Genomic DNA, 26,467 nt, shown 5'->3' on the forward strand with positions numbered 1-26,467 from the left:
GCTACATGGAAGCAGAAACAGGTGGAGGAGGAAGGGGTCATCCGAGGTCAAATGACATCAGTGAATGAGGTTGAGAGGGAATTGTTTTTAAAGAGCTTTCCAAAGACAAGGCGTGTTTTTATGGGAGGGTGTAGCCATACCTCAAAGCTTTACTCAATCTCAGCCAGATGCGGGTGACCATATCCGAACATAACGTTTATATAAACCTCTAACTACCACATGCAGAAATGATGTGTTAAATCTTCTTTTTTGATTCCATTTAACAGCGCCATCACCACTTGACCACATGACTTCATCCACACCCTTTCTTCCAGCTTGTGTGTGAATATTCACCGTCTGGGTGTTCGTAGGGCAGCCAGTGCTTGTTGCTGGGCTGTTCGAAGCGAGGGTCCCAAGCGTGGCATTGCTCTTCTCGCGTATCGCTGTAGATGTCCTCACACTCGTTGGTGTTGCACATCTGGAACTGGTATGTCGCCCCCACGCAGGTACGGCCTCCGTTGGCTGGTCTGGTGGAACATCACGCATCACATGATCCAGGAATGTTTTTAGCCATGATTTGTAGTTAGAATATAATATAGTAAAGTGTGAGTATTTTGAGCTATTTGCATGGGGAAATTTGCATCACAGTGCATTCTTAAGTAAGTAAAGTTCCAACTAAACTGTACAGTCAAAACTCTCTATTTCAAAGCCCCAAGGTTGTACAATTCTGAATTCTGGAAAAATTCACTCTAAAGCGGGGGTCTCAAAATCAATTTACCCGGGGGACGTTGGAGGTAGGGTCTGGGCGGCATCAAGGATTGGGAGTGATGTCGGCTCCCAGCATGCTTTGCGGTACTTGTTTTGTAAAAAGTTACTGAAGTTACATGTTTAGAGTTCACAAGGTTGGTGTTTATTATTTCACATAGTAGTAGTTGCCCGATGTGTGTTTACTTACGTGTTACATGTTGTGCTGTCATTTTTGTGATTGTAGTCAGTGTTCTGTCCAGTGAACCCCCAAGTTCATTTCATTGTGTGACATATCACTATGAGTTCAGTGTTGGCTTGTGTTTATCCCTGCAAGTGCCTCTGAACTTGAGGCAGATACTGACTGGTTTTTGGACCCCTCCGGACCATCCCCGATACAGTTAAATTGCACATTTTGGAGTGACCTTTTATTGTGGCCAACCTAAGGCATACCTGTGCAATAATCATGCTCTCATCAGCATCTTGATATGCCACACCTGTGAGGTGGTTAGATTATGAATCATGAATGATGACAGGTTTAGACAGATTTGTGAACAATATTTGAGAGAGCTAGGCTTTTTGAGTACATACTGTAGATCTTTGAGTTCAGCAGAAAAATGGGAGCAAAAACAAAAACTGTTGCGTTTATATATTTGGTGAGTGCTGCCAGTATAACGTTTATCACTTTACAGTATTTGCATACCTTGGATTGTCACAGTCGCGTGTGCGAAACTGAACTCCGCCGCCACATGTGCGGGAGCACTGTCCAAATTCACTCCATGAACCCCAGTTTCCATCCTGCTTGATGATGTCAGGTGTCAGCCAGATGCAGTGACCTTTAAAACAATGCTGCACGACCACAAAAGAGGTTCACTGACATTAGATTATTTTTATTCATCGCAACATACATAGAGGGCCATTTTCTAGGGAATGTTGTCTTTTTTTACCTTCCCATTTCCACACATAGTGCCATCAATGGGTGGTCCTTTCTTGGTCTTGCAGAAGAAGGGATTGTCTGGGTGGCTGCACCACAGCTGCTTACATGGGTCAAAGGTGCGATACTGCAGGGCACAAAGAGACACTTCTGCTTAAAACTCACACTAGAGTAACGGGGCTGGCAGTTGGATTGAGGCTGGAAAATAGGAAATTAAAAGAGAAACATGAAGAATAACCACAACAACAACAAGAGTAACCCCGCACTGTCACTGTCACTGCACTGCACGTTACGACGTTCCACTGAAAAACACACAGCCAATCATGCAAAGTAATCAAAGGATGCACGAGAGACGGGACTCTCTGAATGAAACAGCCTGTGGTTTAAGTCACAAAGGAAGGTCAGAGGGCACAGGGCAAAACCAAAAAAAAGATGAGATCCCAGTGGCCTTTAAAATTCCCCTTGACACAAAGACCAGGGACTGACTTCTCCTCCTTGTCTGATATAAACCACTGATGAGTGTCTACAGTCCAGTGTCCAAGGGGCCGTGCCCTTCTCCCTCCTTTCCACAATCTTCCAATCGTGGGACCTTGGCGGGTCAGAGGGTGAGCCACGAGTAATGGCTAGACTGTGGTAGGTAATCACCAATGACGTCAGGCTGAAGGATCCTAAAAGCTGAAGTAAAACATGGAAAAACTGCCTCTGTTCTAGCTCAGTCCTGCTCCACTCTAATGGGAAAGACATCTTTCCAATCTTTTCCACTCGTTTATAGACTGAACCAGTAAAAGGTGGCTCGTCCCGCCAGCACGATAATAATTCAAAACAGATTTGAAGGATTTTTTTTGTCATGTGGTTCATCTTATGAACCAGTAGCGTTTAAGGGTTTGTAGGTATTAACCAGAGGTGGGAGCAAGTCAGTGTTTTGCAAGTCTCAAGTCAAATACAATGAATGCATTTTGAATGGTTTTATTTTTTGAATAAAATAAGCCCAGTGTGACACAGTCACAGAAAAAGAGTGCTGACACAGCGCACAGAAATGTTATCCGCACATTCTTTATTTGTTCTTAAACCTGACTGGACATTAATGGAGGCATAATGGACAGATTCAAAGAGAAAATATGTTGTCTTGCTGGAAATGACATTATAACAGTCACAATAGTTGAATGCTTTGAATGGGGACACACCTCCAGTATTTCAAATCATCGGACTAAAGTCAGAGTCGTGTCCCGAGTCATTGATGTCCAAGACAACTTGCAAGTCTTCGGTGAGTCGACCCCAAAGTCATCAAAATTGTGACTCGAGTCGAATCCACACCTCTGGTATTTACGACTTAAAATCTAAGCATTTTAGAATCCTGCAGACAGAAGTCCCAAAAATATCAATGATTGGAACAGAGGCGATTAAAAAAAACAAAAGAAAGGAGCAACGTTACAAACAATTTTAGAAGACGAATAAAAAAAAATTTGAACACATAAATGAAATAAAACACGACCAGCCAAATGCCCTGGGCATGGAAGGTGGGGTTACCTTACCTGTGTTCCTGACTGGCCTGCCTTTTGTAGCTGAAGGGAATGGGTTTGACAAGAGAATAGAGGGTAATCTAGCAACGTGTGCAAAAGAGTGTTCCAGCAGAGTGCCATAGTCGCGCCACTGTCACAAGATGCTTGCTCGCGCAGTGTGAAGCTCATTTATTTATCATGTTGCATTCACAAAAAACACTTTGGGCTGGCTTTGTGTAGAGCCAATGCACTTACAAGCTGAATGTTGTACTGGAATATAAATGATGGATCATAATTTGGCTTTACAACAGAATAGATGGGAAAAGGAGCTATCAAAACCCATTTACCTGCTTTTAAGCAAGATGTCAATCCCACCAGTGGCCGGGAGAGGAAAGCAGAGGACATCAGAAAAATGTGAATAGCTGAGTATGTGTATGACTCTCCATTACATTCCATTACAGTGTAGCTGAGATGTCACTATCTACCCTCAAAACTGATAGGAACAGGAAGGTGTTTGCAAGGGAGGTAAGCTTCATCTACAGTAAGTGTCTTTAGCTGTGTGAGCAGCTTACCGCAGTGCACATGGCGTAGCCCACACCGAAGTCAAAGCGGCACTGCTCATTCATGGAATAGTGCAAACCAGGAAGTTGAGGCAGCGATGGCCAGTTGTGGTCAAAGGGGTCGTCACGGAGACAGTCATAGGAGCTGGGAGACACAATGAAAGCGAATCGCTTGTTGTTTGGGCAGTGTTACACACACCTTCCTGAACTGAATGGCGATATAGTATGTAAGTAGTACAATTCTGATATTGATCATGGCAGATTGTCAATACGCTGTCAATCTCAGCCTGATGTCATAAAAATACAACGATTATTCATTTCTTCCTGGTGCCTGCCCGATGCATTTGAGCATGCGTGTGTACTTATTTAGTCTGTGTGAAAACAATGAGAATGTATATGGGTAACTTGAAAATACAGCACATGTACACTCCCCTCCAAAAGTCCAAACTTTTGGAGGGGAGTGTAAATAGACAGTCAAAGAAACCTGGATGTAGGCACTAAAACTAAATTAGGCATGAGAACTTGCATCGTAAAACCAGCCAAAGACATTACTAAGCTTTATCAGGAATAACATTGTCTAGTTACCTAAACTAATGAAGTCATATTTTTATTATATTGCAGTGTAAAAATGGTAAAAAAGTGGGACAATGCTAAAACTATTATACCAACTCCCATGAAACTGTAACTCAACTGAGTGCAATTCTTGTTATTCATAGAGATAGCTACAGTTTATAAAGGAAAATTTGCATCCAAAATTACATTATTGTATAAAAGATTTAAAATAACACTAGAGAAACAATATTTGCACTAAAAATGATCAGTGGTAAGATCAATCCATCCATCTTCTATAGCTGAGTCCTTTACCAACTAGTATGAACTACTGTACTTCCAACGACCAATATTTTAATCACTGTGCAAATTGTAAGCAAAATATCAACAAAAAAAATTGAAATTCAACATAATGTAAGTCCTATGTCTCACTGGAGGTAGCGTCCCAGCTCTTGCATGCTACATCTGGACCAGTGAAAACGGTGAAAGGCAGCCTGCACCAGTGGAGCCATGATGCTTCCCATGTGCACCTCATCTCCACAGCGGTTCCCCTGACCATCGTGCTCCATGCCCAGCCTGCAGAGAGGTGAGGGGGTGGCGGTGTGGGAGGATGGGGGTGGCAGGAGGACATGAGTGAAATGAAGGGAAAGAGATGAAGCAGACAGATTGGGGATGTGTGGGAGGAGAGGAGAGGACTCTCAGATACAGGCAGAGGGTGTCCCCCAGTAAAGTCTGTTTTGTCTTCTATTGAACTTACACGTGTCCGGTCTCATGTGCCACCACAAAGGCTGAAGAGAAACCATCCTCGTGGTTCAAAGTGCAGCTCCTGACCGGATGGCACATGCCTGTCACCGGAGCATAACCTACACAACATTAAGATCATGAAACATTGGTCAATTTTAAGTTCATCTATACTCACAGGCCGCAACATTAGATACAGCTGAACACTGCAATGAGATCTTCAAAGGCAATTTACTATGCATTCATTGTAGTGGTTGTAATGTGTAATTGTGTACAAATGTGCTACATCACACTGAGAGGTGTTTCGAATATTTTGCCCTTCTCATATGTAGCGTTTCCACATGATCTGATACGGTATCAAATTAGTACTTTTGAAACGGTGCCCAAACTCACACTTAAAACAAGAAAAACATTCACATTTTGTCCAAAAACGATGTCTTTTTATAGTATTTGTATGTAATTTTGTGACATGCAAGTTAGTCATATCAATAGTCAGTCATATAAATAGAAAGATAATGTATAAGTAATAAATTACCATCATTTCCGGTGTAAAAGCCACTACTTTTTTCTTAAACTTTGAACCCTGCGGCTAAATTTAGCCAGAAAATGTGCAGCATTTGCTTAAATATGCATATTTTATGACTAATAATAGACCATATTCAACCATGAAACAGCTTGATTTATTTATTTTATATATTTTGAAAAAGCATGATAAAGTGAAGGCGAGGGACAACTGTATTCAAATTGAATGTAATTTTGGTTACCTTTTTCGCCTTTGTGAGTGTATAAAGCACAGAGATGAAGTGGTTTGTCGCACACACAGTCAAACACAAAGCTAACCCCGAAAACCTTCACCCATCTTCATCTCCCTGAGAGTCCTGTGCTGCCTCTAATTGTGGCGCTGTGCCTGGCCCTGCTCCGTCTATTGATTTTCTGCTGCAGAAGGCTGAGCCCAAGGGCAGCTGAAGGGCAGCTGTCTAGCTAGGCCATTGCCTTTAGATGGCCTCTCCCTTGGGCCCGCCTGTTAGCTTGCACTCTGATGCACGCAAAACCACCAACCGCTGAACCCACAGTGCACTATGCTGCATGAGGCAGCGGAAGGAAGAGGCGCCTCTGTTTGGATGTATTATATGTTCATCAGATGGCGTTATGGAAGCCTCCTATGCGTGCGCGTGCGTCCACTATTACCCTGCATGCCTGTGGGACCAAATTCCTGCCGCGTGAGGAAGATCGCGTGGTCGTGATACTCGGCGTCCCCCGTGTCCTGCTTCTGTTGCAGAAAGGCCCAGCGACACACGTTCTCCAGACTCTGGGAAGGGTTCCCCAGCTCTATCAGACTCATGGACTGTAAAGAGATAGAGAAAAAAAGCCATACACCAAGACATAAAGTAGAGTTTCTAAAAAAAAAGTTTTCATTTGACCCTGTAGGGGGCAGTGCCACCGTGTTTTGCCAGCACATCCGCAAAATGCTGAAGAGAAAGCAATTAAACAGTAGTCACACAATCCTGATGACTTTAATAATAAACATGGTGTAGATTCAAGCACTATGTTCAAAATACAGGCCTTCCTCATTCTCTCTTTTTGTGCTTTTCTTCTACATTTAACCACATGCACGATCCTAGCCTGAAACAAGAGTGTTTTGTGTGCTGCAGGAAAGACATATGGCCTGCCTCTGCACACATGATGGAGTGTCACAGACTCCTCTGTAAACGCATGCACTTTGTCACTCCTGCGGTTGCTTGTGAGCTCCTAATGGTATGCTGTGAGCTCGTGTGAGGGTGTGTCTTGTGTTCAGGGTCACATAGCCAATCTGGAGGCTGGCTGGGCGCAGCTCGGTTGCCACGGTAATTGGGGATGACGGACAGCCACGGCTTTGGCTGCAGCTTACAAGAGGGGGCTGACCGGTGGAAGTGTGTGTGTAGCAGTGGCACATGCAGTGAAGGACGGAGGGGAAGAGATAAGGCTACACGAGGATAAGTGTATCACAAAGCAGCGACCCAGCGTTACAATGAGCGCTATCATCCTGTGGGGTAATCCCTGCACTCCTACATTCTTTTAGCTTATCACTACTTTGTTCCTCTGCTCTGCACACGCACACACAGGCCGATCGAGTTACAGGCGAAAAGAGACAACGATGCGCCGCGTCCGGTCTCGTCTGTTTATGAATGAGGGAGGACGATCATTGATTGTTTATCTTTGCCTGGACTTCCCATGATTCTGTGCTGCAGTCTAGCGGGAGGAAGGCTGATTGCATAACGGCCTGAGTTTCTGTGTGCTTTGGTGCTGAACTGTGAAGGCGTGCGACTTGAAAACACTCCCCTGAGATGCCGCATGCTTTTAGTTCTTCTTTTGCTCAGTCCACTGGAATAACAGGCTCCAGGGCAATGTTGCGTGTGTCTGTGTGTTTGCTTGTGTGTGTGTGTGAAAGAATTGGCTGTGCTTACTGTAGCTTTCAAAGTGACTGCAGCCGTGTCCTTGAATCAAACACAGCACTTATCATAAAGAGACAAGGCCTAACTTTTTCCAGGAACTTACCTTTCCATAGCCCAACATGATAATCCGCACCAGCACCACATTGATTTTTGCTCCCAGAGACTGGTCGTGGTAGATCTCATTCACCTGAGTACACACACAGGGAGGAACGCTCTCAGTAAAAGACAGCAAAATCCAATCAGTAGGCATTTCAATTAATCACTTGACGACAATAAGTCCATTAGCTGAGCCTTTACTCCTTTTAATTAGTTGATGTGATGCGACTAAACCATACACAGTCAAAAGGTTCCACTAGCAAATCAAAAGTTGACAAACACTTGTCATCTTGGAGGTGTGTTTGGGGTCTTTATCATGCTGGAAAACTGCCATGCAGGCCAGTTTCCCAAAGGAGGGCATCACGGTGTCACAATGTCACAGCACATGTTGGAATTCATGTTTCCCTCAATGAACCGCAGTTCGTCATGACACAGCCACCACCATGCTCGGCGATAGGCAAAACACCATTAACTTGCTACGCTTTTGTGTTGTCAGCTATGGAGAAAATAATGGTTGCGTGTTGAGTCATTTTCTATGTTGCCCTATAGGATGTGCACCGACTACTAAGTTATGTCAAGTTTCATTTCTATAGTATCATCCCTTGAGAAGAGATACCGCAGTAAAAATGTTTCTGAAAAGTTAAATAATTACTTGTACAGCAGGGGTCTCCGAAATTTTCCCACTAAGGGTCACATACTCTTACTTTTATGTACTTCTTCATTTTGTAAAAACGCTAATAAAAACTTTATATTTACATCTCTTGGAGATTAATACGGTTTCAACATTTCAGATTCTTGTCTTTGCATTTTGCCTTTTCACTGTAGTTTTTCCATTTTTGCAATGTATTTTTTGGTTTATTATTATTTTTATTTCTACAATGTGCCAAAAGGAACAAGCCGTCGGCCGCAAATGGCCCCTGGGCCGCACTTAGGACACGCCTGCTGGAGCGTTAACACTTTTAACATGTTGACAGTTTGACTCTGGAACAAATGAATTTCTATAGATTCTTTTTTTAAATTCCTGGTGTTTCTGCCTTTCATGGCAGGGGGTACATGTTCAATTCCAGGCCAGAGGCGTTAGTTAGATATTTCTCTGTATTTTATTGTCCGATAAGGAAGACGCTCGCGGCAGCTTCATCCTAAGATTCCGTCCTGTATCTGATCAGGAAATGTGCACATTCAGTCTTATTTTTCTTAAGAAAATGTTAAAAATAGGTAGAATACAGGAAATACATTTATAACACAGTTCAATGGACACACTTATATTATGTTATCGTTATCCGCTTTTAATCTTTCATCATGACAGGTGACAGGTGCCTCCACTGACTGCCCGTCACTGTTTGTAGTGCTATTTGGAACACGCTGTCATAGAGGACAAACAACATCGGGTTGGAAGATATTGAATGTGCCGTCCTGTCTCTTGCTGAGCCTTAGAAAGTGTTTGACTCTTAGTATTTTATGATTATTATATATCAGCTGTTTAAGTGGAATGTGCATCTTAGTTATCTACAGTATGTAACTGTCGTATTTTAAAGTGTTTGAAAAAGGCATGTCAAATCGCTAGTGCTAATCACTAGCGCACATATGGGATTTTCCATGTAAACTAGCATCGAGCTAGCGCGTTTGCTTAAATGCATTTTGTTTATCATGAATGTCACAGATAAAGTTATAAATGACATTCTTTATTTCTGTATGTTCTGTTTGACAGCACTTCAAAGTAAAGGCTCTGAAATGGAACTCAACTGGAGTCTTTATCGGGAACATGTTATCTGTTTTCTGAGCTAGCAAATGGAGACCAAACGGGAGCAGGTGAGAAATAGAAAACCTTCACAGACACTTTTTGTTACAATAATTTGTGGATACAAAAGTATTGTTCCTGAAATGTTCATTAAGCTTGTTGTTATTTTGCACTAACTCAAATTCAAACTGCACTCTCTTTTCATTAAATATAAGTTATTTGAGAAATTAGAGTTGAAAAATAGCCGCAAAAGTTTGGAAACACATGCAGGCGTTCCCAAACCTGCAGGTGTTCCCAAACTTTTGGAGGGGCGTGTAAATAGAACAAGAAACAGTAAAAAGACAGAAGAGTATGCACACACACAAGGCAAATTGGTGTAGGAGTTGAGGCCTGCTGGCCTTAGTTGGCTGTGTGTGGTGCCTAATGAGGCAAAAGGATGTAAAAACAGACAGCCATAATGAGACGGCTGATGGACATGCTGTGGAGAGCGGCACACATACACGCTCCTCTTGTGCACACACATTGAGATGTAGGGAGGAGGAAGAAAATATCAGTGGCACCCAGCAAGGTAAAGGTAGGAGGAAGAATTGAGGAATGCGGCGAACAGAGCCGAGATGCAGCGCGGGGAAGCACAGCGGCAAACTGAGAACAGAGGAAGAGTTTGAAAGAAAAGAGGAAACGATGCATTCTTGGAGAATAAAATGTGGATAGGGCTGCAGAGGAGCGTTTGCATAGATGAGAGAAAATCATTCAAGTAACGCAACACACTGCTGTGTGTGTGTGTGGTGCCAAGCTGGAAATTTTTGCAGCCTGTTGGGAAAAATCTGATAAGCATGCAACATTTGTTAACCGCAAACAGCTGGATGCAATTTACTGCATTGCATGGGCAAGGCTGCATTGTCTGCTTTAACAAGTGTTACATCATGGCAAACCTTTCGATTAAAGGATCTCCTGATCGCCTTAAATGATGACGAATAAATCTTTGCTTTGAAAATAAACTTGACACAGCCTTCCAAACCAACATCGCACATTCAATATCCCTGAAATAACAGTAATGGTTTTAGCGGAAACAGCAGCTTCCATCTGGAAGTGTGTGTTTACCAAAGTGGAACAGAAATACATGCAGACTGTAATTAGCCTCTGACACAAAATGGGTCTTTTTGACCTCTAGCTGTGTGTAGGACAGAGCAGCATGACTGCATTAAAGAGCACTCAGAAATTCTATTCCACTTGCAAGGGGTGCATAAAAAATGAATGTTGAAAAGTGAAGCATGGTGACCTTGGGATGAGGAGAGCTCCTAAAAATTGGATCTTGTACTTACAAACAGGAGCATATTTCATTGGAGCCTGCCTGACTGCTACCCACACATGCAAGCCACCGACCGGCCAACTGACTTTGCCATTCAAAAGTCACTGTTGTGTCTCTGAGATGAATTAATAATACATAGAATAAAAAAAGAACATTGTCGATGAAATATAGAAAACAGTCAGGGAAAACCTAAAATGCACTGTATGTTACTTTATGATTTTATAGTCAAACAGGCTGACTTTTAAAGGGGCTGGATGCAACTGGCTCAAGATGACATGTTTTTCCAAACATCACCACAACTGGAGAGCGTGTGATACCAATGGTGGTTTAAAAGAACAGATAGCGCCAGGAACATGTCAACATTTTTACAATTACGAGTTAAACTGCATACATTTTTTTGAAAATTTTCGTTTGGCCCAAATAAAATAATTGCCGTTCATGGCAGCCCACCATGTGTACATGTTTATGTCTTTATGCTTCACCGACAATGTTTTTTTTCCACATTGATCGGTGGTCCTTGAACACAACATACCCTAATTTCCGGACTACACTGTATAGAGCACACCGGTATATCAGCTGCAGCCACTAAACGTAAAGAGAAAAAAAGATTTGTACATTCACGTTGTAACATGGGATATTTAGTACACAAAAAGATGTTACACACAAAATTGTTTAATACTTTTGATTGAATACATGCTTTTTTCCAAACAATGCCGAACACTGCGCATAAGACGGCTAGTTCAACAGTCCCCTACCAAAAAAAGTCACTCATTGACATCCTCATCCTGGAACTAAAACTACTAAAGTCGTCTTCTTCAGCATCACAATGGAACAGCCTCATATTCCTTCGTCAGTCTCTCTCTCCCGTTCGTTGTCATTCTCGGCATCTTTCATCTTGAGGCAAATTAGCCCTTTAGCTTGAGCTGTCCTCTTCAACGCGCAAGTAGTCCAGCCTTTCGAAACCCGTTGGTGATAGTGTAGCGTCCGAGGTGTATGGCGTCTAAAGTCAGTCTTTGAAAAGACAAAAACTCAGTGCCGGCCCCGTTTTTTTTTAACACAACATCTGATCGCAGCGGAGCAAAACAGTCGCTTTTATATGACGTCATCCATGTGCCCCACTCTCCAGGCATGAGTAATCAACTTACACAAAATCAAACTATTACAGTCGTGATGGTTGGCAGTCCAAACAGAAGCTGTAGTAATTCTACACTTGATCCAACATACTTAAGATTTGTCTGATCAAAACACTCACTGTGTAAGACTTCAAAATGTGAAATTAGCATCCAATTCACTCCTTCCTGAAGATGCACTCGAAGCATCGCGGGAACTGTAGTTTTAGCCATAAATTAGCTGCATCACTGTACAAGCCGCAAGGTTCAAAGCATGAAGCTGAAACCTTGATTGTGCATTTGGATTGTTAGCTACTGAACTAGCTACTGAACAGTGTCAATTGAAGAGAGACGGTTCTGGAGCTGAATCTAATTGCAGATGTTGAACTTAAATTGGAGGAGAATGTCAACGTCAAGCCAGCAGGATGATTTGGAGGGGTGGGAGCGAGCTGTGTGTTAAAAACAGACATTTTTATGGGATCTATTACTCACGGATTCTCACCATTTGCTGGTGGGCATGGAACGTAACTTCCGCAAAAAGTGGGGATCCACTGTACAGACAAATTGTTGTCCCTTATGTTTGACCTTAAATGCACCAATATACAGAAAATGGGATTGATTGACGGAGAGGTGCCAGCTTGTTTCTCCCAAAGTGTCCATATGCTGTTGAGGAAGGAACCAAACCCGTGTCCGCGTTAGTGCATGTCCATAGAATCTGTTTGTCCAAGTGTCTATTGCAATAACATGCAATAACACTGAGATCCCCGTATAGATCCTAACATAACTCCCATCTTCTGTGTCCTTATACAATGAGGTTGTGCCTCACAATTTGGACAAATGTGTGCACACAAAAATAGATGACATTTTACCCATAATCCCATAATGCCACTCATACAGTACGGTTAGACATCTTACTATTCCTTCCAGCACTCTCACTTCTGTGGTATGTCTGACAATCCACACCGCGTGTAATTATGCACCTCTGTTTTTAACTATATTTGCAGAACAAGTGCTAAAACACCTTCGGAGGCAGTAGATAATAAAGTAAGCGGGTGCTATTACTGTACATATTGTTTGTGTGTTGACAGCTCAAATTAAAAGCAGTCTCTCGGAAAAAGCATAGAAAGATGCTTAGTATGTATCAAGGGGAACTGAGATGTTGCTACTTTTAATATGCCACTTAATTAGCTGCTGGCACCTCACACTTGCACTTTTAGCTCACACCTACCTTTGGTCATAATACAATCAGAGCCCACCTGTGGTTCTAAAATAACAGGGGGTATGTCTTGGCCTTAATGGAGAGGAAACGAGATGTGGAAATAATTAGCAGCAAAAAAGATCTTCAAGATGACGAAAAAGTACTGAGAAAAAGTACTGCTTAACCTGTGGCTGTAAGCACGTGTACTCTTAATTCCCAACTATAAGCTGCTAGTTTTTTTCACACGCTTTGAACCCCGCGGCTTAAACAATGATGCAACTAATTTATGGCTAAAAGACCGACATTTCCCGTGTTGCTTAAAGTGCAGATTCAGGAAGTGGTGGAATGGACACCAATATCACGTTTTGAAGTCTTATGCAGCGATCGTGTTTTGTTCTGACAAATCTTAAGGTACTTAAGTTTGATCAAGTGTAGAATTACTACAGATTGTGCTTGGACTCCGATGAAAAAAAGCGTGTCACATTTCACTCATCGGAGACAGCCAGTGACGCTGGGAACACAGAGTGTGCCCAATAAGTGTGCCCAATCTATGCACATTAAAAACTGGTGGGTGTGGTTTATATTCAGGTGCGCTCAAGAGTCCGGAATTTACGGTAATTTTCTTGTTAGCCTAACCTGTAAGAAGGAATGCACCTCTGATGTTCATGTTTACACTAGGGATGCTCATTGGGATGCCGATCATCCATTTGTGAAATCAGACGATACACACATGGAGCGGAGAAGTGTATGTTTTTAAATGTACTATTGGCTCTATGATATGAAAGGGGGAACCTTCATTGAGACAAAAACATATTGGACTTACTTTTTCAAGAGAACAACACACAGCAGACATGATTGTGACATGGTGATTAATCATGATTAATTCATTTGAAAACCATGATTAATCTGATTACAAATTTTAGTCATTTGACATCCCTAGTTTAAAGGCAAAATGAACTGATTTTTAGTTCCTGCAGTGAGAGAGTAAAGCAAGGTGAGCAGAAAACGCCACATGCCCCAGAAAATCTGTCTTTTGGGGGGTAGGGGAGGCTAGTATGTTGTTTGAGATGCATGTGTACAGTATTTGTCGTTTCCTCAACATCAGGCTTGTGTTGACTGTCCGTCTAAGGCGCCGTCACATTGCCACACAGCCAATTCACATCTCTTTTATCCACATTTAAAAGAGGCCTAATTTGGCCCTGAGGGTATCTGGTTCACATTTCCTTTTTTTTTTTTCTCTTCACGTTGTCATGACTCATATCTCATCTGTGCCATTTGTGGTAAAACCATAACCAGGAGATGTGATGCAGGTGTCTTCTTTTGGTACAAAATGAGTTCTAGGCTTAGTCTTCATTTTGATAGAAGCATAGATTATGGACAAAATTATTGGGACACCTGACGATTGCACCTACAGGAAGTGAGACATATACCTGTATATGGAGCTTGTCCCCTCTTTCTGTAGCTTGCAGTCTTCTGGGAACACATTGGACCATTTATCTACATTTGCTGACTCACTTATCTACGCTCTAGTTCATCCCAAAGGTGTTTGACGCCTTTAGATGCCCTGCTTTGTGCGCTGGGAAGAGGAAAGTGTCCCACAAAACTTTACGGCATGAAATAATTTAAAAAGACTTGGTAAGATGAAGAATAAGAGACTTCAGGGAGCTAAGCGGTTGATTATTAATTCATAATAATAATTATGATGCCTGTCTCATGACTAGTGTTTAATAGTGTATGTTATTTAAGCATCTATTATGGAGAGTGGGCTGCATTTAATAAGCTGTGAGCATTTGTTGTTGCAAAATATTCATTAAAAACACTTTCATCTGCTGATGAGACAGAAACGAGTCATCACATATACAATTTGGCATGAGCGAGTGTCTGTGTGATTTAGACGAGGCTTTTCACAGCTTGTCTACATCTTTTCGGGGACACACATGGGAGAGCTTGGGAAGACTTAAGACGATAAGAATTTGAGTTCTCTGTCTGACAAGCGAGCCGTGAATATCTTTGACACTTCCAGCTGACGAGCAGTCTATTATTACCTATGCTAGTTTGAATGGCTTTTACCACTTAATAGTCAGACTTATGACGACTTTTGTGGCTCGTTAAAGAGAAGAATGAACAATCAGAAAAAGGCAGCTGTTCGCAAAAGGTGCTTCCTGTATTAAAAGTCACCTTAATATACAGAAATGTACATGAACAAGCCACACACACACACACACACACACACACACACACACACACACACACACCACCCTCACTGTTACTGACTATTCAAACCCAAGGAGAGTGTGAGTAACACTTTGTAGCACCTCTCTAAAGGTCTCTATTAATGGCCGAGACAGACGGATCACCATTGGCTAGTGAATCCATCAACATGATGCTCATCAGCACACAATTTGGCATTTGCCACACATGATTATTTCTCCAGATTAAAAGTTAAGCGTGCACAATAAGGCTGAAGAATGCATCTTGATTTCCGTCCACGTTAATAATTAACTAACTCAACGACCCATTGTAGGTGGAGTCGGGTGATTTTCTGCTAACAATTATCACCCTCCGCAGCCAGATTCTCACACCACAATAGCCCAAGCTTGGAGGCATGGGAATGGAACCCAGCAGCAATCCTCTGCTGTGCTCCACTTCACTCTTGTTAAGAACTAATGCAAAGAAAAAGAACATTAAATGAGCTCAGAAGTCAAATTAAATATCAAATGCGGTCTTAATGTTTTCCAGTATCGTATACAAATGATGACATGCGGCATAAAAGACAAAACTACTTGCTCATACCAGAAACTTTACATACAGAGCACTGTGCAAATCTCTTTTAATGATTTTATTGACTTTTCCCAGCATTTGCATTGAAAATTATACAATAGAAACAAAGGACAAGAACACAGACCAATAGAAAAACAATTCCCAGCAAACAAAAAATAATGACATTGCATTAAGGTTAGGCTCAAAGGGGCAAATAGAGACATTTATTATTACAGTTTGAGTCACTATGGCATACATATGACACCTTTTCCAAACCTGCAGAGATCTGTACAAAGATCTTCTATTGTATATCGATTATGAAATTGTTAGTCGTATGTGAAATGGAAATGCCATGGATGTAATTGTTACGTTATGAACTGTAGTGACAATAAAATGAATCAGTCTTCAACCAGCCCATGGGACAATGATAAAGAAATGCACTTTAAAAAATGCATTTGTAAATAACTACATAACATTTTATGTAAATGCATATCAATTTTGGAATTATTATTATTATTTATTATTATTATTTTATGAAAAAATAATATAGTTAGAAATCGCAAACATTTTGCATGTTTACGTTTGTTGCGAGCGGCGACCTGCCACACTTTGTTCAACGGTCCTTGAATGCACCATAGATTGACAACTATATTGTGCTTTTGCGGTTTGCCTTTAACTTCATATTTGCTCCCAAATGCTGATACTCTGTGGGAATGCATAAAGGTAAGGTTTTTGATGTTATTGAGTGCTAATGTGCATATTTGTTGTGTGCACAACTCCAAGTTAATTCTATAAAAACAATATAAACACTGCACAGCAAGATAATGATCTTCTCATACTGGTGGCTGGTGGGTCTGCATCCATTTTGTGCTTTTAATTTGATGTTGCTAGTGTCTTACTTTTAACACAACACATAATAAATCAGCTAAATCAGAATGCTACAATATACAACGTTTGGTCGGCAAGGTAAATACAAACGGAACAGCACAAAATGGTGTGCGTTCACAGAAAGTCATTGTCAAGGAAATGCTGCTCTTAAATGCAGTTGAAAAGCCAGCATTTCAAGAAATGCTGCAAATGTGTGACAGTCAGTACAAATTGCCTGTGAGAAAATACGTGTCACAAACGACAATTCTGCAACTTTACAGAGTGAAAGATGACATATTAAATGAAATACAGCATTATTACAATTTATTATTATTATTATTTACTATTATATATTACCATAGCATTAGTGGTTTATTTGGTCTCAAAAAATGTTGACAATACCGAACGCCACATGAACGAAGCGGTAAACACGTGGGAAAGGAGTGGGAAGTTGAATTACCTGTGCCCACATTCAATACACACACATACGTACACTGAACTGCACTTGAACTTCTCAGATGGAATTTAGTTTTTAGGATTCAGATTTCTGTGGGTGTGCGTCTTTGATGTCCTGCAACACAGCAGTAGCCCCCGCCCACGCTCGCACGCCCAACACACAAACACACGCTCGAACATCCACTTGATCAAATAGTTCATCTTGACCCTTGGCTTTCATTTGCAGTCAGTCAGAGCGACACAGAGGGATACGAGGGAAGAGTAATTACATAGCAAAAAGAAGGAAATATCACATGCAAAGCACACAACAATCTAATCCAACGGGTCACTCGTTCGCATTGGAATGCTCTCCGAGGTGTTAACATGCACACAGAGACGTGAACAGGACAAACCAAAGTCACCAGGAAGAGCGGAGCGTAAAGATAGAAAACCATTTGAAAGGAGGATACTAACATGCATTCACCTTTTAGGTGGTTTTATAACTTGACAGAAAGGAAGAGTCATGCCTGCTTGAGATATGGCCGATAATATAATCAGTGTACAAAATTATGGGGAAAAATAGATCAGACGTTAGCCACATTGTCCAGTTTATATCACCAGTGTCAGATTTTGACAGAGTGGATTGAAATGGTGTGCTTTAATTGTACAAAAGGTGTGAAGAATCGACTATTCAGCGATTTGATTCGGAGGAGTCTGATAAAGCCTGACCGATATGGGATTTTTGGGGCCGATGCCGATACCAATATTGGGGACCTGAAAAAAAGCTGATATATATCGCCCGATAACCGATATGTTGGCTGATAACCGATTTATCAGCCAATATATGAAAAAACGTTCCATCTGCAGCCGCTGAGTATTTGCTAACAGCTGAAAAACAAACTGAAGCAAACATTAAAAAGTGGGAAAAACAAAAGTTGACTACCAACAAAATAAAAAATAATCAAAACATGCATCACATTACTACGTAGACTTAATACATGGGACTAAGTGGCATTTCATGTTACAATGTAGCTGCTTTTTGCATGAAGACATGAACTTGTGAACGTATGAGCCCCTGCAAATCCTGCATGGAAGTATGAAGTGAAGTGGGGACGCTGTGTATATCTGCATTAATCTTTATTTCACTATAAAACGCAGTATAATAGTCTTAGATAATGGTGGACAGTTGCATTTATTTTTATCTCACGGAGATGCAACTTATACGACGTTAAAGCGCTGTACTACGCTCTCTAAAACTTGCCTGAAAACTACAACGTTCCTCTGGACGGGCCCTGACACCGTGGTGCTAAAGTGTAGTATTATATTGTTTCACAAAGTCACAGCAGTATCTTTTTGAGTCTTCCCTTCGTACCGCGGACTGAGTGAGAGAGTGCGGCAGCACGGAGAACGCTGCTCTCTGTGTGTGAGGAGGAGGGACCAGGTACTCAGAGAGGAGAGGGAGTGACTGAATTGCGGCGCAGCAAAAAAAAAAGCAATATATCAGCTACATATCGGCTACATTTTCGCCCTGCCGATATATCGGTCGGGCTCTAGAGTCGGCATTAATAAAATCACGTGCTTTAATCCAGAGGAGCTGAGGTGAACGACTGTCAGCAACAACAAACGTACTGCTTCATAATGCCTACTAAAATATTATCTGAAGTAGAGTGGAAGTGGAAGTACTGTATTTTGAAAAGGTGAGCCCAATAAAGTAAAGAACAACTTGTGTCAGCAGCTTCTTACATATCACACCACAAAAACAACGTTTTGTCGACTCTGGGCAAATTCTAATGAATCAGATCGGACTATAAAAATCCCTAGTGAAAGATGGCTCCAAAGAGCACATGTTTGGAAGGCAGGTGACTACACAAAATGTTGTTTTTGTGTCAACAGCGTTTTTGTTGTTCTGTAAAATAACTTAATTGAAGTACAGTATCTCTCAAAAATGAGTACAACACTGCCATTTCAGCAAACTCGTTTGCTAAAGTATAACTTCTCAAGGCACAATACTTGATATACTCAGCTTGTATAGCAGTATAGGTTTACCATCCACTGAAAAGCCACAGCCATTATTGTGTCAATATCTGCAACACAAGTGAGTACATAATATACATAAATGTGTTTTCAGTTTTGTCTGGGGCTGCATGAGTGCTGGCAGTACTGGGGGGCTGCGGTTCATTGAGAGAAAACATGAATTCCAACACGTACTCTGACATTCCAGTAACAAACTGTGCAGTGAGTGATGTGCCGACGAGGACAAGGGCCATGATAGATGATAATGGTGCTCCGACTAAATATTGAAACTTTGGACACAATTTGGACATGTTCACTGTGAGGTGTACTCGCTTGTGTTGCGAGTAGGGAGGTCCCGATACAACTTGTTCACTTCTGATCCAATATCGATATCGCAGCCTTGAATATCAGCACGAATCATGCATACTTTCATTAGTCATTTTGTAGTGTGGCATGTTAGAAAAGGCTTGATCAAACAGAGAAAAATAATTGGCAACAATGGGTATGAGAAAAAGAGACCCATTTACTTCTTAAAGCGTCTGCGGTATAGTTTTATCCACAGTGTAGTGGCAGCTAGGCATAATATAGCGAGGTTTGAGGTGCTCAATTAAGCGTTTAACCTCAGCTTTACTCACCACAGGGGCTGGTCATCCAATCGGTTACAGCTAATGACTTCTTGCCGTACCCGTGGGAGTTTCCTGTGTAACGCTGCTTCAAATGATGTGTTTGGTCGTATTAAACTTCCACGAGACACTCGTGCATGACAAGTGTTGCACTCAGCTGCAACATTTTTTCAGACTTGAATGAAAAATACACACGGCCGACATGGCTCCTACTCCATGCTTAACACACTGTCACACGCTGTTGTTGTGATCATGTGAGGCTCGATCCGCCCGCTGCTGGATAGACGTGCTGGGGCGGAGTTTGGAACTGTATCGGAGTGCCAATATTAGAGATTTTAGATGCAGCCCGATATAATACGATACTTGGTTGTTGTTTTTTTATATCCAGTATCAATATCAGATTGGGACACCCCGGCTTGCTCGCTATTTAGACAATAATGGCTGTGTATTGAATTTTCGGTAAATCTATACTGCTATACAAGCTGTACACTGACTACTACTACTACTACTGACTTTTGGGATACTGTAGATCAGGGGTGTCCTAACGTTTTCCACTGGGGGCCGCATAAAGGATGCGAGGGGCCAATCATATATTTATTACATATACAGCGTATATATATTTCAACTTTTTCTCTTTACATTGTGCTTTTTTGCTAAATTTTCCCAATTTTTGCTGGATTTTTTTTCTTATATTTTATTTTTAAAATGCATTGCATGCCAATCACAAATGAGTGGTGGGCCACAAATGGCCCCCGGGCTGCACTTTGGACACGCTTGCTGTACAAAGATGATTCCATGCTGCGCATTAAGCACAGTCCTATTGATTTTACACTGTGCACAATTAAATGGCAATGAACTAAATGAAGAGCAATTACTCTTTCTGCAATGTGGCTAGAGAAATGTATCGCATCGTTTACGATGTTGACTGACGATGCAGGTGAGGCAGGAGTGAGGAGAAAAAAGGGTGAGGGAGGAAGAGCGGGAGAAGGCACTCCCATTCTCAAGAAAGCAAAGCAAACTTTCAAGACGAGCGTCGCAGAGAGCGTGGGAGGCAGCCCTTATTTATTTATTTCTGTTTATCAGGCTGTCAGTAATTTATTCTGGATGCACTGTTTAAAATATCTTTTTCCTCTCACCTTGCCATCTTTCCTCCCCGCCCACAGAGCAGGAAGTGGGGGGTGGGGCGGCGTGTATTCCCTTCTCCCCTCCATTGTCTAACACTAACAACTAATAGGGGAGGCAGAGAGAAGAGCCGCTTGTGTTCTTCTGCCTCGCGTGCCGAGCTGAGACAAAGAAGGTGTGGCAGAGTTTGCACCTGCTTAACAGTCGGAGACTGGCTCTTTGCACAGCACGCCGCCGTGCAAGCCTCAGCTAACAGGAACACACACATACAGGAGACTTTGCCACAGGTTTAATTTGCAAAGCTTAAAATATGTGGCGGGTTCAAGCCAACACACACACTCATGTATATTCAAATGCATACAAAGCAGACAGAGACGACACATTGACAATGATGGGTGACGGGACACAAAGCCTGATGAAATAATGTGCGGATGCCCCTCAGAGCACAGGGCTCAAGTCTGTTGCTCTCTCTCTCACACACGTACACACAAATCTCATCATATTCAGATGAGGAAGAAAGGATTACCCGTGGCTGATTGCTAGACGAGAACATGTGGGAAGGGAATTGAATCCTCATTCACTTGTTTGTCTGTCTGTGAGTGTGTGTGTGTGTGTGAGTGTGTGTGCGTGTGTGTGTGTGTGTGTGTGCCCTACCATCTATGTTTGACCTCCCTTTGACTTACTACCTGTTCAACTCCAACAGAACATTTTATCATTCAGTGAAGCAATGTCACCCTTGGCAATTGCGACATCTTGGATGTGACGACTGCACCGTACAGTACTGTATAGCACCACGCGTTTTTGAGTCAGCAGCACTTACTATGTTCATGAGCGTCAGCAGGTACTTTTGGACGTGCTCCTTCCCGTGAAACTGCACCACAGAGTCATCGACGCCTAGCAGGACCTCAATGTTGTAGGCCCGGTCCATGCTCTGCCTGCGAGCGCGTCCTGCTCGCGTGTGGTTGATGCTCTGTTCCACACCTTGATAGAGAGACTCCAGATCCATTAGACCACCGAGATCTGCACCTGGACGCACAAAAGCAAGGCATTTCAATAAAGTTATGGCCTTTTTCTTCTTTACCAGTCTCTTACTAAGTTCTGAGCCACCTTTTGGGTCATTTCCAGCCAAAAGACACCCATTTAATAAATTTAAAAAAAACAACCTTAACTCAAACTTTAGCCAGGGTGTTAATAATAAAGGGTCGTATATGCTATTTGGCACGTAGCGCCTTTAGTTATCAGGCTCCTCTGTTATGCAGACACCCTCTCTCTATTTAAAAGTAAGCAAAACTCACCTTTTTGCTAAAGCATATATTTACAACTGACCCTTTTCTCCTGATACGCCTCCCTGTTCCTTGGACAATGACAAAGACTCTCCTGTTTTCTCACTTGATCTACCATCTATCCCTCTGCTCTGTTTTTTCCTATCTTAACCCAAACGGTCGAGACAGACGGCCACCCCACAGAGCCTGGTTCTGTTCAAGGTTTCTTCCCCAGAGGGAGTTTTTAGACCTATCTCATGTGTAAAGTTCCTTGAGATAACTTTTGTTGTGATTTGGCACGATATAAACAAAATTGAATTGAATTGAATTAATCCAAACAGCGACACCTACTGAGGAAAGCAAACAGTCACTCTGATGAACCAAAGTGTGGCGTCTTACCAGATGTCATAAACAAGTTTCTGGCAATTAGTAGACTCCAGTAGACTTTCACGCGCTTGCTCCACAATGTTGAGTTTTTCTATGCCGCTTATCCTCATTAGGGTCGTGGGGGTATGTCGGAGCCTACCCCATCTGACTTTGGGCGACTGGTCGCAGGCCGCAGAGATGCCCAAGCTGTGTGGCCAACTTGCTAACCACTCGGCCACCGTGCGGCCCCAAGCTACAATCTTAACATTTATATACTTTGGGTGTAAACAGTGGTTGCATGAATTGATGAACTGTCATTTTAAAAAAACTGGCACTTTTAAAAAAAAAGAAAAAGTTTTGCTAGTTCTAAACCTACAGGAACCTCAGTGAGCGTAAGCCGCGGTTATCATATTTTTTGGTTCACATCAATAGTTTCTGCAAAAATTTTACCTCGGTTAGCGTACAAATATGGTGCGCATCTCGTCGTGTTGATACACTGCATGAGTCCAACTGTATACGTCCCCCGTTTATGACATCATCAGCGGTTGACTCTGCAGTTTTTTGGGAACTAACACAGTTACGCCACAACACTTTCTGCTTTTCTTATTGATCATGGCTGCAAAGTAACCCACAATGGAGCCAAAGGAAGTTTCAAGTGCCATACAGAAGAGGGTATTGATACAGAAGGTGAGAAATATTATTGAAGTCAATCGCTCATAGCAAAATCTCGGCTCATCCCGCTGCCTCACAGCCGTCTTTGTCAGCAGTCAACTTTTTAATCAAGGTAAAGGTGACATTAAATGTTCATTTATCCCTTTCATTCATCATTTATATGCATTTCAATTGTTTTCTGCATGTATAACTATAAAAATGTGGTTTGGGTTAATATTTTTGGGTGTTTGATATTAGATTTGCATTGTACTCTAAACATATTTGGTTAGAGTGCGTTCCGGTTTGAATCAGATCTTCTCGAACAAACGACGCTAACCGTGGTCGCACTGTACTTGTGCAACACATTTGGCTCCAGATGCACTTGCGTGTCTATCAAAGCGTGGCGACGCAAACCTTTTTGTGTGTTGTGTTTGCTTTCTATAACACCCGTTGACACCATTTGTGTCTGTCACATGGCAGCGCTGTCTCACAGATCTGCTCCTAATCAACCAAATATTTCTATCCCTGCCTGAATAAATGCAGCAGATGGTGCTTGCTAAACACATGGATGAAGAAAGCCCCCTCACACAGGGGTTGCCCGCCCTGCTCTTTTCTTGGCTAACTACGAACTGGAAAAAATGTAAATTGCTCAAGAAGCCAACCTGTCTTAGCAGCGCAGCCTACAGTAGCTCTGATGTGTCTAAGTCACTGAACGGGTCGTTTGCCTAACAGCTATATCAGACATTCAATTGTTTGCACGTTTTATTTAACTCTGAAGGCGCTAAAGAGCACCATGCAAAAGGAGAAGAGATAAATGGTGGTGTCTCCTGACCCAAGGACTGCTTTCACTCTCAAGCTGCCTTCCCTCTACGGCCCTGCATATATGAAAGCTATGTAAGGATGTTCCCTATTGTCTTAAAATGTGGTCTCAGTGTAGCCAACAACAAAAACATAAACAACCCTGACCCACAACCAAGGATGACCCTCTAAAACTGAGCTATAAATCATTGCCGTAGTAGGGGCTCTGATTTGTAACTCTGATAAATACACACGTTTGAAGAATAATGTTCATTGGGACCAACAGAGTTTGCAGTGTTTTGAGATGTAGGGGTGGGGATTATTGGGGCGACCAAGCAAGACCTGCCATCTTGTCTCCCAATCAGCAAGGGGCACGGCGCTTTCCCATCTCCCTCTTATGCAACGTATCCAAGGCAACAGGGCTCTTGAGTAAAACAACAAGCATGTGGCTAATATTGGCTCCTGAGTCGTAAGCAGATTGAATCTGGAAGTCTGAATATGATCTGATGTCAGCCCACACCCCCGTGAGTGACAGAAAACCCACACAGACACAGAACGAGAAAAACAGGGTGGCAAAAATTACACAGAGAAGCAGCCTTAACGAGCCCAGAGTCACAACCACACCGTCTACTTTTAAAAGGCAAATCTGGATATTTTTACCTTTCACTTATGTAACGTCGCGACACAACACAGAGTGATGGTGTTGTGTTCTCGCTTGTAAGCGCGGCTTTGCAAATCTGTTTTGCCTTGAAAACTGCGGATGAAACAATGCGGGGGGATTGCGTAACGCAGGGCCACAGATGTACGTTAATTGAACAGAGTAGGTAGATGCCTCAGAGTGGCACCAGCACAGTGGAACACTGGCGACCGAGCTTGACGTTCAGGTTGTTCAAGGTTAAAAGGTGTTGACCTGCTGTCAGGCACTGAGATTTCAACACTTTCATCCCATTGCACTCCCCCACCCCTGCTTACACTCGCTAAACACACGCTCTCTCGCTGTGAAAGAGCAAGTTTTTATGGGAAAATGCAGAGGAATAGGGAGCAAGGGAGAGATGGATGGAGGCTACAGGTACAGTGATGGATGACAGCGAAAAATGAGAAGAGACCACAAGCACCTTGGGTGCTAGTGAGTTCCGCTTGGAGCTCCTGCAGTGATGGAGGATATCGCTCACTTGTAGAACATCTGTCTGTCTGCTTTACTGCAGGCGAGGCATCGGGGCACACTGCTGAGTTTTCTCACAGAAATATCACATCCACATCAGCCTGTGAATAGGCTCAGTTTCACACGGCAGTACAGAACAGTAACAGGGTTACATGTTTAATGGTAAACCGTGATAGCATTTCAGACAGTTGGTATTACTGAACACAGCGAAGAAATAGAATAAGTCGTGGCTAATCATCCGACTTCTGACACCAAAGCTGAACTTAAAAAACCTGTGCACTTACCATGTCAACAAGGACCCAGGCCTTAGAAGGAAGGTAGACATCCTCACCAGTTTCCAGTATCTATCAGATAGAGGTCAACAGTCCTAAGCGTGCTTCTAACTGCACACTCAGCTAACCATCCCACTTCTGACACCATTTGTCACCGTACCCTGTGGAAGTCTTCTGTAAATCGGCCCATGTCCCACACCTTTCATCCTTGTGCCTCAGCCATCTCTGAGGTCTATCACACCGGGGTCACCAGTCACAATGTTCCTTCTGGAACTGGCACCCCATGGACTTATGGCCATTCCACTTCTGATACCAATTGTCATGGAACTCTGTATTTAATCCTTGGACAGGTACACTTAACAAGGCAACCAAGATCATTATCTGTAATGCAGTACATAGCCACATACAACAAATATACAACCATCTTATCAAAACATTCATGCTACCAAACCATTTGCCAACATCATTCGTATTTCTTCTCAGGTTTGTGCCATTCTTGTCTGAACTGCCCACCACACAAACAACACATCCTGCATGCATGCTACCCCTCACACAACCTCTGTCTTACTATTCTCATTCAGGTAGGGTACAGAGCACAAGCTTTATTAGGACACAAAAGGTTCTTTCAACCTTTGCAAAATGTCAAGAATGTCTAGTTGCATACAAGGAAGATGAGGGAGGAGGGAGGCCGAGTCACAACGGCACTGAGCGAGCGAGAGATGAGTGATGATAATTCAGCTTAGGCCAAATCATACTACAGGGCTTGGGTGCCTGTTTGGCAGTCAGGTGTGAAAGCCTTGCTCTAATCCACATTCAAAAGCTCCAATGTAAAATGACTTGGTTTGACCTTACACTGTGGTTAGCTGGTCAACCTTCAAGTCGCCATGCATGAGTGTGTGAGAGTGCATCTGCATTGGCGCTGTTCATATATGTATTGATTCAACCCCTCTGCCCTCCTCAAATTTTCAACCCTTTGGACACCTTCATGTCCAAATGTCCAAAAATGCACATGCACAAAACACCGCTATTAAATCATCACGCGGCACACACACACACACAGACTCTCACAGACACCTCTCACTGTTCTGTAAACAATTAAATGTGAACGAATGAACAAAACAAAAACGTTTTTAACTGCACACTATATTTGGAACATTATCAACTTAAGCTTTTTGCTGCACAGCAAAAGGTCACAACTCCCATATTCCTATTTGTAAGTGCCTATATTGCTTTTCCAATTAAAACAAC

General features: G+C 42.4%; 1 protein-coding gene across 2 annotated transcripts in view; it reads right to left on the reverse strand.

Moving 5' to 3' along the window:
- LOC129189614 (A disintegrin and metalloproteinase with thrombospondin motifs 2-like) overlaps positions 1-26,467 on the reverse strand; it is a 123,815-nt gene that overhangs the window by 12,057 nt on the left and 85,291 nt on the right. The window contains exons 4-13 of one of the 2 annotated variants that reach the window (XM_054791471.1): positions 21,529-21,734; positions 7,542-7,625; positions 6,195-6,351; positions 5,023-5,128; positions 4,698-4,841; positions 3,729-3,861; positions 3,190-3,219; positions 1,671-1,784; positions 1,427-1,572; positions 334-506 (exon numbers count right to left, since the gene is read on the reverse strand). In XM_054791471.1, the coding sequence (XP_054647446.1) occupies positions 334-506; positions 1,427-1,572; positions 1,671-1,784; positions 3,190-3,219; positions 3,729-3,861; positions 4,698-4,841; positions 5,023-5,128; positions 6,195-6,351; positions 7,542-7,625; positions 21,529-21,734 (1,293 nt within the window). The remainder of the gene's footprint in view (positions 1-333; positions 507-1,426; positions 1,573-1,670; positions 1,785-3,189; positions 3,220-3,728; positions 3,862-4,697; positions 4,842-5,022; positions 5,129-6,194; positions 6,352-7,541; positions 7,626-21,528; positions 21,735-26,467) is intronic. The other variant, XM_054791473.1, reaches the window with a different exon arrangement.

Source organism: Dunckerocampus dactyliophorus, chromosome 11 (genome assembly GCF_027744805.1).
Source record: "Dunckerocampus dactyliophorus isolate RoL2022-P2 chromosome 11, RoL_Ddac_1.1, whole genome shotgun sequence".
NCBI classification, from domain to species: Eukaryota; Metazoa; Chordata; class Actinopteri; order Syngnathiformes; family Syngnathidae; genus Dunckerocampus; species Dunckerocampus dactyliophorus.